Consider the following 13,857-nt stretch of genomic DNA (forward strand, 5'->3'; position numbering starts at 1 on the left):
TTCAGTAGCGCTTTAGGTTAGCTGTGACTGCTGACTCAGGTAGGGAGTTAGGGCGTGGTACCAAGGACTGAATCGAGGAGACCAGGTGAGAGAGCAAGGTGGCTTGGGTCAGGATGGGATCAGAAGAGGTGGTGAAAAGTTGTTAGACTCTGTGTACAAGAGTAGTTGAGGGTGATGCCAGGGTTTTTGGCCTGATGCCAGAAGCATGTACTTGATATTCTCTGAGATGGAAAATTATTGTGTTCACAACTCCTGGAGCTGCCATTCATATAAGAATATTATGTGCAATGTTGCCTTGTGGAGAAAGGCCAGAGCCGCAGATTTGGAGGAGAGAGCAGGAGTTCGGCTTTGGACATGTTTGGGTTTACAAGTCTGTTAGAACATTGAGTTAGGTGATATATATTACATTACTTGTCCAGGTTGCAAGTTTAGTTTGAGAGAAGTCCCCATAGAGATACTTAAAGTGTAAGGTGAGCTTACCAGGAAAGTGAGTATAGATGAGAGAAGCGTCCTACTTGGTGCTTAAGTGGAATTCTCAAAAGATGAAGAAGCAGCAGTGAGTGATTTAGGAGGAAAATCAGGTTATTAGTACGGAATTAGATGAGCCAAGTGAAGGAAGTATTTTTAAGAAGGAAGGAGTGATGAGGTGTGAAGTGTGGTTCATCGTGTGCTTATTTGGTTAATTGCTTGCTTGCTGCTTCCACTAGGTTTTAAGCTACATAAAGGCAGAGACTGATAATTTTGCTTCCACTGTTTTATCTGTCTGGCATGTAGTGGGGCTCAATATTTTGAATAAGAAGATGAATACAGTGTTCAGTAAATATTTGTTCAGTGAGACAATGTTTTTAAAAATTGAAGCAGTAACTGTTGAAAGAAATGATGTAGCACAAAAATATTCTTGTTATGTATTAGTCTCGTATAATCCTCAAGATTACATTAAATCTGGCAGTATAAACAGGACTTTTGTCATCTGACAGAAAAATGTTTTCTATTATATTTTGAAATTTTCAAGACCTACAACAAGACGTAAAGACTAATAAAATGAACCTCTCTGTACCCACCTCAGCAGTGCTTTGAGCCGCTCTGCGTTCTGCCCCGTTGTCCCTCTTCCCTCCTCCCATCCAGCTAGCCACTATCCAGTATTGATTTGTATCATTCCTGTGCATTGAGCTATATTTCCTCTATGAGTATATATGTCCCTTAGCAATATGTGCTGTTGCACGTTTAAAATGATTTATGTGAAAGGCATCCTGTTGTTTTAGTCGTCTTTAGCTTACTTTTTATGTTCAACATTGCTGACTAGCACCCATGTTAATATATGTACTGTAGTGCATTAAGTACTGACTTGAGTTGTAGAGTATGAATGTCTTTGAGTTTATTAAAGACTGCCCAGTTGTTTTCTGAAGTGTTTGTTCAGATGTTTATTATGTCAAAACTCTTGCTGTCGACAAATAAACAAAAGATTAAGCCATGATGTCAGTCAGTCTAATGCATTAGCCTTTTTATTAGCATAAAATGCATAAAACTTCGCATACTGTGAAAAGATAGTCGTTATCACTGAATCGAATAAATTTATCTTGATATTTCTGTCCATTATTTCAGTGTTCAAGTCTCTATATAACTTTATGTAAAACTTTAAAAATTGTATATGTACTTGATGAAGCTTTAAAAGATCTTTAGTTCACTAAAATTACTAATCAAAACTCACTGTTACATGTGTATATCTATTTCAGGTGATGATTTATTCACGTTTTCTAAAATGAAATCTGTACTAATGTAAACTTAGAAGAATAAAGCTTCTGAATCCAACTGTGCGGTTTAGTGATTTTAGTTGCAGGTCAGTGATTAAACCACACAAGTCTCGCTCAGTTTTCTACACTAGAGACAATTGCTGAGTTACCTGGAACTTTTTACAATATATATCTCTCATTAATTCAGTTCCCTGAGTAGGACCCTGTAATTCCTACCTGTTTGGGGAATTCTATATTCCCAAGTCTTCTGTGTTAAGTAGAATTTAGCCAGACTTGTTCTACGTAAACTTGTTCTTAACTTGTAGGAAGAAAGGGGCAACTATACAAAGTGCAGCTGTTTTCTCAGAATGAAGTAGCTTATCTACAATGTCTGTTATACAGTATATGCCTAAAACTGCTTGGGGGGAAAAAGGAAAAGTTGTAAGCCCTTTATTTCACTGTAGAACCTTATCTTTGAGGTGTCGAAAAAATTGTTATGATATAGGGACTGTTCTTAGTCATCAGTAGAAAACTCGCTAAATAAAATCACATCTTTAAGAGCAGGTCTGAATCAAACGAAATGCTAAGCCTGGTTTTTCTCCAACCCTGTATCATACTCAAAGGTACCTCAGATTGAAAGAAGGAAAAGGAATAGATTTTGGTACTTTGTTTCTTAGTTCTTTTGTGTTGTGGTCAGAAGTATGGAAAACATTCTTACCAATGAAAAGAATGTTAAAGGAAAGTTCATCAGTAATTTTAAAACTACTCATGGTAAGACCATAACTACATAGAAAAAATGTTTGCTACACTTTTATTTTTAATGGTTCCTTGTCTGCGTGATGTGCACTGTCTATCCATTTTTAATGCCATTCAGAAACCTGGGAGTCCTTCTTTTCCTTTTTCTCTCCATCCTGTTTTCCTTCTTCTTCAATTGGTTTTACCCCCTAAATAACTTATCTCTCCTTCCTCATCTCTGTCAACTTTGAAAGATTATTTATTAAAAGAGTACAGTGTTTTTATAGGGCTGTACCCCATCGACTCTAGAAATGTGAGCACTCCCTAGTGTCTGTGCGTAGTTGTTGGGCCTGCGACCGGTCTCAGCTCGGCCAGTCATCTATATACTGACAGATTCCTCTCCATCTGAACACATTGCCCTGATAGCTGGTGCTACAGAAATGCTAAGAATCTTCACTTGCCCACTGGCCCAAGCAGTGTGGCCAAATTTGGAAGCGTCTGTGGGTGGTGATCCCTCCTCTCACACAAAACCCAGCTTTTCACACTTTCCTCCTTTCAGTAAGCAACCATCTCTTAGTGATGGGGAGGGCGCACAATGATATGGTTACTGAAACTGTGATTATAGTGATTACAAAGAAGGAGAAATGTTAGTAGCTCTATTGTTTATATTCAACTACTGTTCATGTGTCCTTACAACTCTTACTTACATGGAGCTACTCATTCTCTCTTTTCATTAGTTAAAACCAGTTTGGGGCATAAAGTGCCATGCATTTTGCCACTTACTTTTTTCTTTTTTGGTCTGTGTCTAACATTCACAGCTCCGAATGGGTGCTCACAGATTTTTACTTCCATAATTTCATTTACTTTAAAATTTATTTCAAAGCCCTTTGGATCCCCAAAAATAATTTCCAATGGCAAAACATAAAAGGGAGCCGGATGACTTGTAGTTTTTTTCAGCTTTGCCATTTATAGATCGTGCCATTAATAGAATCGAATTCATGTCTTTGGCCTTTTAAAAAATTACTGAATCTATGAAGTAAAGGATTTTGGACCATTGGATCTATATAATACCTTCTAGGTCTTCCAGAAATTCCCGGAAGTAGGATTATTTTTATTGGTGACTTCAGAGTAAGGGCTGCAGTTATGTGTAGTTCTCACTCAGTAATAAATATAATTTTGATTAAAACTTCAGGAAACTTAAGGACGTGATACAAGTTGAGTGGCGATCATGAGTCAAACTCTTACAGGTTGGGAGTCTGTTATACCCTCACTATAACAAATTCCACAAGGGCAGAAAACTTTTGTCTGCTTTGTTCACTGATATATCCCTAGTGCGTAGAATATTACCTGTTCTGTATTTGAGTTTGGTAAGTGACCATTCCCAAGCTTTATACTGTATAGCCTCCAGGCATGTCATCTCCTAGTGTTTACCGTGTTTGGAATCATTTCTGCAAGAGTCTGTTACTAGTCTAAGAAAGTGACTTTTATAAAATCGCGTTTTCTTTATGGAAAAAGGAATTTGGGGTTTTTTTTTCCCCACCCCCAATTAGGAACATTTTTAGGTGTTTTGCCTAGTATGAATTATTTAATGCTTAGTAAGGGCAGTTTAAGGATTCTATGGATTTATTAATTTCTAGTATGAATTTTCTGGTATTTAGTTGAAGCTCTGCTCTTGTTAGGGTTTTGTTTTTGTTTTTGTTTTGTTTACATTTCTTATACATATAGATTTCCCTGGTGTGATCCTCTCTTGATCTTGAAGGTTTGTTTTCTTTTAGAACCCTCTTACCGTTTATAGGACTTCCCTCCGGTGTGAGTTCTTTAATGTTGAGGAAGCAATGACTGTTCTGAAGGATTCCCATGTTTATTACATTCATGGGGGTTTGGTTTTTGTCTAATATGAATTCTCTCATGTTCTATAAAGCTTATATTTTTTCTGAAGGCATTTCCATGTTTCATTACATCAATGGGATTTCTCTTCAGAATGAGTATTATACTCAACACAGGATAAGTTAGGACAGAAAGTTTGTTTGCAATCAGATTTTCTTTCTAGTTGCAATGCTCTGGTACTTTCAATAACTCTTAAAAGGGTGAACTGTGCTTGAAATCTGTACTGTAGTCATTACATTGGATGATGTTTGCCTCTTACGAGGTTCTTAAGTGTTCACAAAGCGACCGGCTCTCACAGAAAGTCCTCTGACGTGTATTACCTTCAAAGAAGAAAGTTTGACACTTTATTATAATTTCCAGTAAGTCGGTACAGTAAGCCATTAGATTGTATCAATAAACAGACATTAAATACAGAGGATAGATAAGGCCCTCCTGTATTCCTGTATAACTGGGGTACCCTAGAGACTAAGGAAGAATGCTAGTTAAGTGAGGGAAAGTACATAATAGGTGATTCTGAATCTTACTAAAACATTTCTGAAAAACTTACAATTGAGATATTTTTGACAGTATGTAAAAGAACTTTCTGTATGCTAGCTTTCTTGTGATGCAGAGACTATGATCTTGGCAACATACGAAGTTCCAACATCAGGAATACCATAATTCTGTCTTTGTTTTAATGAAGACTATCATTTGCATTAGAGTTAAAATGTAAACCATTCATGAATATAGTGAGAGCTTTGAAGAAAGCAAAGAAGACCTGAAAGATTTGAAATTTTCTGTTAGAAGCAAGGTGGGCTGTTTTGTAAGTTCTATGATTGCTCCTCATCACCATGAACTTGCTTACTACGTAGCAAGGTCAGGCTTAGAATAGAACGAGGGGAGTGAAGAGGAACATGACTGACGGGGAGAGGAGGTGTGCCACAGCATCGGTGGTAGCAGAAGGTAGCACCTGCCTTTATCTCGGCTGTCGTTACAGGGGCAGCATTAGTTAATTAATTAGTTAATTAACTAATGTGTGGGGAGGAAGGTGGAGGGGGAACAGAGAATGTGAGTACGTTAGGAAAGAGAATTGATCTTTTGACCTAACATATCATATTGCAGTTTTATAGTTACAAAACTTTATTCTGTTGATTAAAAATACAGTTGTAGCAAGCACATCGTCTGTGGCTGAGACTTCTTTCTAAATAGCCATATAGGACGAATGCCAACGGATATATTATATCCCTTTAAAAAAGCTTTGCATTTTTGAGCATAAGAGTGCCTTAGCAATAATTATCTTCTCTCATGTGTCAACTATACTTGAGTGAAAAAACAAACTGTCTTCTTCCTGTGAGGACCCCCCACCCCCGCAGTCTTGTGTACATTCCATCGCCTTTTCTTTTCTTCTCTCATTCTCTGTCTACATGCTGGTCTATATTGGCCTTTTCTCTTCTTCTATCTTTAGGTATCCCTACAACATCACCCTTAGAGCAGTCCTTTTAAGAGTGTTGGAACCTACAAGATGAAATTTAGATCAAGAATTTGACTTTACAGAACAAACCTACAAGAGGCATAAGAGAAGCTGTGGCTCCTGTGAAATTCAGTAATTCTTTCATAGGGTAGGTGGTCCTCAGTTGCGGTGTCTGCTTCCCATGTGCTTCCGAAAGAAACTCAGTGGAAAATCGGGCTCGACAGTTTCAGGGCTCAAAATGCACCCGTGAATATTCTTGCAAATACACTTTCAATGCCCAGTTAAAAACTGCCTTTGTGTGTGAGTTACTGTTAGATTGCTCTTTACTGCCTGATTTTAAAATTCTAAGTTAAATCCATTTGAACGGATTTTAAGAGGTATCAAGGCTGCTCTATTTCATTGAACCTTTGCTGAAATAGAGGCTGACTTACATGGTGTACGCAACTCAAATCAGTCCTATTCTTAAATCAGACCTTTAAAAAAATCCTTTGAGTCACTAAGCTTTCTTTTTGGTATTCATGGGAGATGTTTTAGTATAGGATAACCCTTGACTAGGCTGCTCAGCTGTCAAATGCAAGATACCATGGGTGGGAGGATTTATTTCTTAGAATGTTCCCTAGTGTCTCTTGGAGGAAGATCCAGAGTCCGAGGCAAAGGGAAGAGCAGTTTTTTTCTCAGAGAAGTTCAGTGGCTGTTGAGAGTTAGAGTTGGGGCAGGGCAAAATTCCTCTAAGGCTAGCTAATACAAATGCATGTCAAGGTTTAAGAAGAAATTAGTGAGTTCTTTCTTGGAGTCCCAGTGCAATTTCAGCTCCATAATTCATTAAATGGATTTTTGTTGTTATTGTTGTTGTTTAACTTTTTATTTTGAAGTAACAGATTTACTGGAACTTGGCAAAAAATAGTACAGGGATAATTAGGGATTCATATGAAATTGCAACAATACCGCAGAGAGGTCCCATTTATCTTTCACCCAGTTTTCCCTAGAAGCTACATCTCCTATAAGCATGGTACGGTATCAAAACCAGGGAATGGACTGCTATAACATTTATTTATTTATTTATAACATCTTATGTGTTGTTTTGTCTAACCATCATCTCAGTCAAGATACAAAACTATTACAATACCACAGAGATCTCTCTCCCTTGTACTACCCCTTTATAGTCAGCCAGCCCCACTCCTACCTACTTCCCACCGTCCTTAATTCCTCGAACCACTAATCTGTTCTCTGTCAGTTACAGTTTATTATATTAGATGTGCTAGTAATATAGAATTGTCTCAAAGGGGAAATGGTAGCTACTATCTTAAGAGGTTTAAAAAACCTGCTTGTTTCTTCACATTAAAAAAAAAAATTTTTTTTCACGTTTATTCATTTTGAGACACAGAGCGCGAGCAGGGGAGGGGCAGAGAGAGAGGAAGACAAAGAATCTGAAGCAGGCTCCAGGCTCCGGGCTGTCAGCACAGAGCCCCATGCAGGGCTCAAACTCAGAGTGGCAAGATCATGACCTGAGCCAAGGTCGGACGCTTAACTGACTGAGGCGCCCCTCTTCACAGTTTTTAAGTACAAATTCCTTTAGAACAGAGGGCTCCAGTGGAATTTTAATCTATGTACTCCCAAGTGATGTGACTATAGATTGATTCATCCCCACCTCCTTTCTGTTGGCTTCCAAGGGTTCTGTTAAGGGACAAAGCATTTTTCCATTAAGTTAATGATGTTGAAATGTTCTAAGAATTGGATGAATTTTTCAAAACCTCTTATTTTTTATTTGAAGAGTCAGAAAAGCAGTCAAAAGGTTTTCGTGTAAAAAAATAAAGCCATAATTCACTGACACTTTTACTGGGTTCCTTGTTTATCATAATAATTTATAATGGTGAAGATAGGTTCAAGTGAGTATGTATAAAGCACTTATAATAGTGCCTAGCACATGGTAATCTCTGTTAGTGTTAATTCTTTCACTGCTGCTGTTAAGACACCTGTTCTCTGGATGAGAAGGTTTTAAGCATAAAACCAGAAGATTAAATCACACAGAAGAGGACAATAAAAGTACTGGCTACTTTAAACAAACAAAAAACTAGGCCCCCTTTTGCACATAAACAAGATTGGGAAGGTGTTTTCATAGGTTTTCTCTCAGTGGTGGGTTTATAAGTGATTCACAGCCTCCACCCTCCCTTTTCTCTCCTTTTTAAAACAAATCTTGTTCATTCAATTTTTTTAAAAAAATGTTTATTTACTTATTTTGAGAGAGAGAGGGAGAAAGAGAATCCCAAGCTCCACACTGTCAGCACAGAGCCCACCATGGGATTTGATCTTACAGACTTTGAGATCATGACCTGAGCCGAAATCAAGACTCAGACACTTAACTGACTGAGCCACCCACGCGCCCCCCTTTTCACTTCTTTTAACAAAGGCACTTCTTCCTTACAGTTGGGGAAATTAAAGTAGTGATATACAAAAAGAGGATAAATATACCCAGATTTGGTGAGACTGTTGGGAAAGTGACTCAGTAGTGGTGGTATAAATGACTCGGTATTTCAGGAGGGCAGCTTGACAGGGATCAAAGCCTTGAAAGGGTTCAGACTCTTTGACCTAGTGATTTTACTTCTAGGACTATATTTTTAGGAAATGATCAGAAATGTCAGAGAAGGTGCAAGGATATTCATTATTTATGGTACAGCCTTACTTATAACAGGAAAATGACATTTACATTTTGTGTAAAGCTGCATAACTGAGTTTGAACTCTATCGAATGGCTATGTTGACATCAATTTGACACAGACACTGTATATTAATAGCATTAATATGTATTTGGAAGTTATATTAATTGGTTTAAAATGAGCTCGGTATTTGTAGATCTAATCCAAGGAATTTTGTCCTAAAATATGCTATCTTTATGTAGTTACATTAATATGGTTATATTAATATTTTTAGAAAAAATATTTTCTAGAAGTTTGATGTTTTTAATATAGCTGTCATGTCATTTTCATGTTCGTGTAGTATCTGTCACTAAATATTTTCTGTCCGTACAAGGAGGTAATGTGAAATGAGCCTGTATCTAGGCTAACAAGCAGTTGTCTTTTTACTGTAGAGTTGTTTCTGTTCCATATTTTCCTTTAGTAATTTCAAATCTGAAGGTTGTGATCTAGCTTTAGATTTTAAAAAAGTAATTGATATCTTCAGAGCATTTACTGCTTGTCCGCTGTGTTAAAACAATGATTGCCGTTTCTTCCTTTAGTATTCTTCATCTCCATTACTCAAGCCGAAAACTTGGGAGTCTTGGTACCTCTGGACACCTCATTCTTGGCTTACATTGTGTGGATCCAATTTTTGACCAAATCCTGCCTGCCTCCAAGATATCTTGAATCTACCACTTTTTCCAATATAAGGAAACAAACATCACCTTAATTTTTGTGTTTTAGTTAGATTTTGTAGTATCACCATAACTGTTTCCTCAGTCCCCTTCTCAGTCCATTTCTTTCTGTTTCTGTTTTAAAATTTTATGGAAGACAGGCATACATCACATTTAAGAAGTCCCGTATTTCCACCGGCCTCCATCCTTGAGCCCCATGCTCATCCAGTGCCTTAACTATTCCTTCTTGCAGGAATTTATGTCCAGTTTTCAAATAATATGTCTAAATGTCTATTGTTTATGGTTTTAAAAATTTTTTAAGTTTATTTATTTTGAGAGAGATAGCACGAGTGGGGCAGAGTGGGGCAGAGTGAGGCAGAGTGAGAGAAGAGAGAGAATCCCAAGCAGGCTCTGAGCTGCCAGTGCAGAGCCTGATGCAGGGCTTGAAACCACAAAGCCGCGAGGCCATGACCTGAGCTGAAAGCAAGAGTCGGACACTTAACTGACTGAGCCACCCAGCCGCCCCTGATTTTTAAAATTTTAGATATGATATATTGACTCTGTACTATAGAAAATGATTTCACACTTTTATATTGTTTCCCTTGACCTTTATACAGTTCTGTTCCTCCTCTTTTTCGCATATAGTTATGTCACAGTTTCGACATGAATAAGTAATCATGGCTCAACTATTCTTTACAGTGGAGCCATGATTACTTAAATTTTGTGTTCCTTGAGCTAACAACTTACTTAAGCTTTCTCTATACTTGTCACTAATTCTTCTGCCAGAAGTGAATATAGTGAATGTGTCTTCTCAGTGTGTTCAAACACTTAGGTATTGTTTCATTTTTGAGAGGTATCTCTCTTGGAATCTCTTACCTCTTGCTTAGTTACTATCTGGACTGTTGTTCTTAAGCTCTGCTCACAGTTATGTCCCAGGATCTCCCTTTATTGATAATCTGGGTTTTGCAATATTTTCTTTCTGTATTGGTTGCTCAGTTTCTTGGATCCCATGTCTTTTTTTTTTTTTCTTAATTTGCTCGTTTGTTTTGAGGAACCACATTTTCCTAGCTGAGAATAGGTCCCTAGAAAACAAATTCTCTGACACTTGCATGTCTGAAAATGTCTGTAGTATACTTTCATACTTAATTCATTTTTTTGTTGGACAGAATTCTAGGATTTTGAAGACTTTGTTTTCAGTTGTCTTTATCTTTCAGTGTTGCTGTTGAGGTATCTGATACTTTGATCTGCGTGTGATCTAGTTTTATTTTGTTTTGTTTTTGAATCTTACAGATTTAATCTCTTAGTCTCCAGTGTGCTACAGTTTTTTTGAGGCTAGGCCTTGTTTTGAGGGTTTTAAAAATTTAATCCACTGTAAAGAACACTAGACAGATCTTGTTCTTAAACTTCTTAGGGGAAGGGCATTAAAAAATTTAGCGGGGCCGGGGGGGACACCTGGGTGGTTCAGTCAGTTAAGCATCTAACTCTTGATTTCAGCTCAGATCATGATCCCAGGATCGCATGATGGAGCACCATGTTGGGCTCCATGTGGAGCAGGGAGCCTGCTTAAGATTCTGTCTCCCTCTCTCCCCTGCTTGCATGCCCATGCACACAGACACTCTCTCTCTCTAAAATAAAACTAAAAAAAAATTTTTTGGGGGGGTAAGATATTTTTCTCTATTTTCTCTGTTCTCTCTTAAAATTCCTGTTATTGGGACACCTGGGTGGCTCAGTTGGTTAAGGTCTGACTTCAGCTCAGGTCATGATCTCGCAGTTTGTGGGTTCAAGCCCCATGTGGGCTCTATGCGGACAGCTCAGAGACTGGAGCCTGCTTCAGATTCTGTGTCTCCCTCTCTCTCTGCCCCTCCCCCACTCACACTCTGTCTCTCTCTCAAAAATAAATAAACATTAAAAAAATTATAAAACTCCTGTTATTATTCAGACATTGACTTTTACGGACTCTCTAACAGAATATTTGGATCCTGTTTTGAGCTTATTTTTTAAAAGATTCTATCACCTTTATCTCACAACTCTTACAGTGATTTTTAAAATCTCCCTTAGTGTGTTTTTCATTTCCAAAGGCTGTGTTTTGTTCTCTGAATAGAACGTATCCTGTTTTTGCCTAATGGGAGCAATACCTATTCTTATCTGAGAGTAGTAAATATATGGTTCTGTCTTTCTCTTCTCTCAGTTTTTTTGGTTCCCTTCCCTAACTCAGCTTCCTCAGAGTCTTTTTTTTTTTTTTCCCCCTATAGATTCTATCTCTTTTTGGTGGTGGTTATTGGTATTATAGCAGGATATTTAACCTGTTTTGAATCTTGGACTCCCTTGGCCCCTGAATGAAGCCTATGAATCTGAACCCTTCTTTAAAATCAAAGGAAGTCAATTCTATTAAAATACACTTCCCAAAGTATTTTGTAAAACTGTCACATAGCAATATATATGTGCTTTTATGTTAACATTAAGTAAGATCCAGAGATGATGAGCTCATAATATCAAACTAGTGATGCATATCAATGATAGTTTTGAGCTATCTGCACTAACTGTAATGTGATATGAAAATGAAAATATCTGTGATTTTTATCAATGGTAACGTCACATGCATTGCCAATTCTTCTGTAATCTGTATTCTACATTTAAGATAAAAAGGAATGTCATATCAGAAGTTAGTATAAAATAGAAATTTAAGTTTTTAAGTTTATTGAGCCCTTTGAATTCTATTGACAGACCCTGTGGGGTATCAAGAGCCCTTTTATTAGAGGTTTCATGACATATATGGGGTAGTTGGCTGTCAGCTCAAAGAAGAAGGTACTGGAAAGCTGATTGGAAGCTCTGAGTAACTGACTGGGAATGGGGCTTGACAACTAGTAGGGTTCACTGTACGTTGTAGGAAGCCTAGCTCTCATTATCTATAGGTCCTTCCTGTTGACACTCCAATATCTTCAGAAGGAGAATCCACCAATCTCCCTGTGGAGTGTAGGTCTAGTTACCTATGTTCTAATAGGGAATTTTGCCCTCTTATATTCTACGGGTAAAATTTGTTTTTATGATTTAACTGAATGGTTACAGTATTAGATATGTTCCTCTTGAATAAAATGGTTCTAGGAGGGGACACAACTGTCTTTAATGTTGTGAAACCCCTAATATAATAAGAAAACTGGGCTATTTCATGAACTTATTTTTAACCTATTTTTTCAGGAGCTTTCAAGTTGTGGATGGAATAAAAAAGAAAAATACAGTTCTGCACCAAATGCCGTTGCCTTCACAAGAAGATTTAATCATGTGAGTTGCCTATAAAATTTTGATACTTACTTTCTGAAATTCAGTTCCTCAATATATAATTTTTCATTAAGAAGTAGTTTAGCTTTTCACATGAATGCTGGCATATTTTCAGCCAATATCTCTTCAAATACTGTCCCCCTGCCTGATCTCTATTTTTTTTCTTCTGTAATTTCTGTTGGAAATTTCTTGGTACTTGACGTTCTTTTTTACCTGTTATCTTAACCTTTTGTATTTTATATCTGTTTCTTTGTGTTCCATTCTGCATTATTTCCTCAGTTCTGTATTTCAATTCACTAATTCTCTTCAGATGGGTCATTTCTATTTCAAGTCTGTGTACACTTTTACACTAGTGTGATTTTTTTTATATTTCTTAGATAATTTTCATCATTTTATTTTATAATTTCTGTTATCATCCAGAGTCCTTGGAGTACTAATTCTCTGTTATTTCTGCTAATCCTTATTCAGAATGGTTTGTATTTTTATGCATTTTCTAATTTTGGATTGAGCACTCATCATTTAAGCTTATATCTGTACTTTGTGGGAATTCTGCTGCCACCTAGAGTGAGGGTATATCTCTTCTGAAATGCTTTTTGTTTGCTTTTGCTGGTACCAAGGGCTATACTGACTTAGGGCAGTTTTTTATATGTTTTGGTTGGGAACATCCGTACATTGCCGTAGTGGAAATTTCAACTCCAAATCCAACTAAGGGATGTTTACAAATTCTTATAAAAGACTTATTTTTCAGGGCACGTGGGTAGCTCATCGGTCAAGCGTCTGACTCTTGATTTCGGATCAGGTCACAATCTCACAGTTCAGGAGATCGAGCCCCGTGTTGAGCTCTGCGCTGACTGTGTGGAGCCTGCTTGGGATTCTGTCACTCCCTCTCTCTCTCTCTGCTCCTCCCCCACTTGTGTGCACCCTCTCTCTTTCTTTCTCAAAATAAATAAACATTTTTTAAAAAGACTTATTTTTCTCCATCTACTCTGCCTTTCTCTGCCAAGAAGGGAATTGTTTTAGTCTACATTTTAGCCCTTTGAAGATCCCTTAGATAGACATAGAGGTGGTAGAGTAGAGATGGGGTCCTTGTATTTGAAGGAGTATTAAATCCCGAGCCCCTATGTCACTGAGAGAAAATCCTCCATGGGCAGCTATAGTGCCCTTTCTTGTAACTACTGCTTTGCCTTTATTTCCCTCTTTGTTTTGGCCTCTAGGGGAAGAAATCCTTCCTTTCAAGTTAGCCACACATTTTTTAAAAAAGTTTCTTGTCTTCAACCCAACATTTCTAGGAGTTTGTAGCAAATAGTTTCTCAGGGTATTTGGTTCACTGTATTCCCCAAAATGGAAGTAGATCAAAGTCTTTAAAAATTAGATTAAATCATTATTAGGGACACAGGGCAAGCGTGTCTTACACTGAATTTCATATTCAAGTTA

General features: G+C 37.4%; 1 protein-coding gene across 3 annotated transcripts in view; it reads left to right on the top strand.

The window, feature by feature from the left end:
• RALGPS2 (Ral GEF with PH domain and SH3 binding motif 2) overlaps positions 1–13,857 on the top strand; it is a 168,782-nt gene that overhangs the window by 47,888 nt on the left and 107,037 nt on the right. For all 3 annotated transcript variants that reach the window (XM_042976682.1, XM_042976680.1, XM_042976681.1), the window contains exon 5: positions 12,343–12,426. In XM_042976682.1, coding sequence (XP_042832616.1) covers positions 12,343–12,426 — 84 coding nt within the window. The remainder of the gene's footprint in view (positions 1–12,342; positions 12,427–13,857) is intronic.

This window comes from Panthera tigris, chromosome F3, assembly GCF_018350195.1.
Source record: "Panthera tigris isolate Pti1 chromosome F3, P.tigris_Pti1_mat1.1, whole genome shotgun sequence".
NCBI lineage: Eukaryota > Metazoa > Chordata > Mammalia > Carnivora > Felidae > Panthera > Panthera tigris.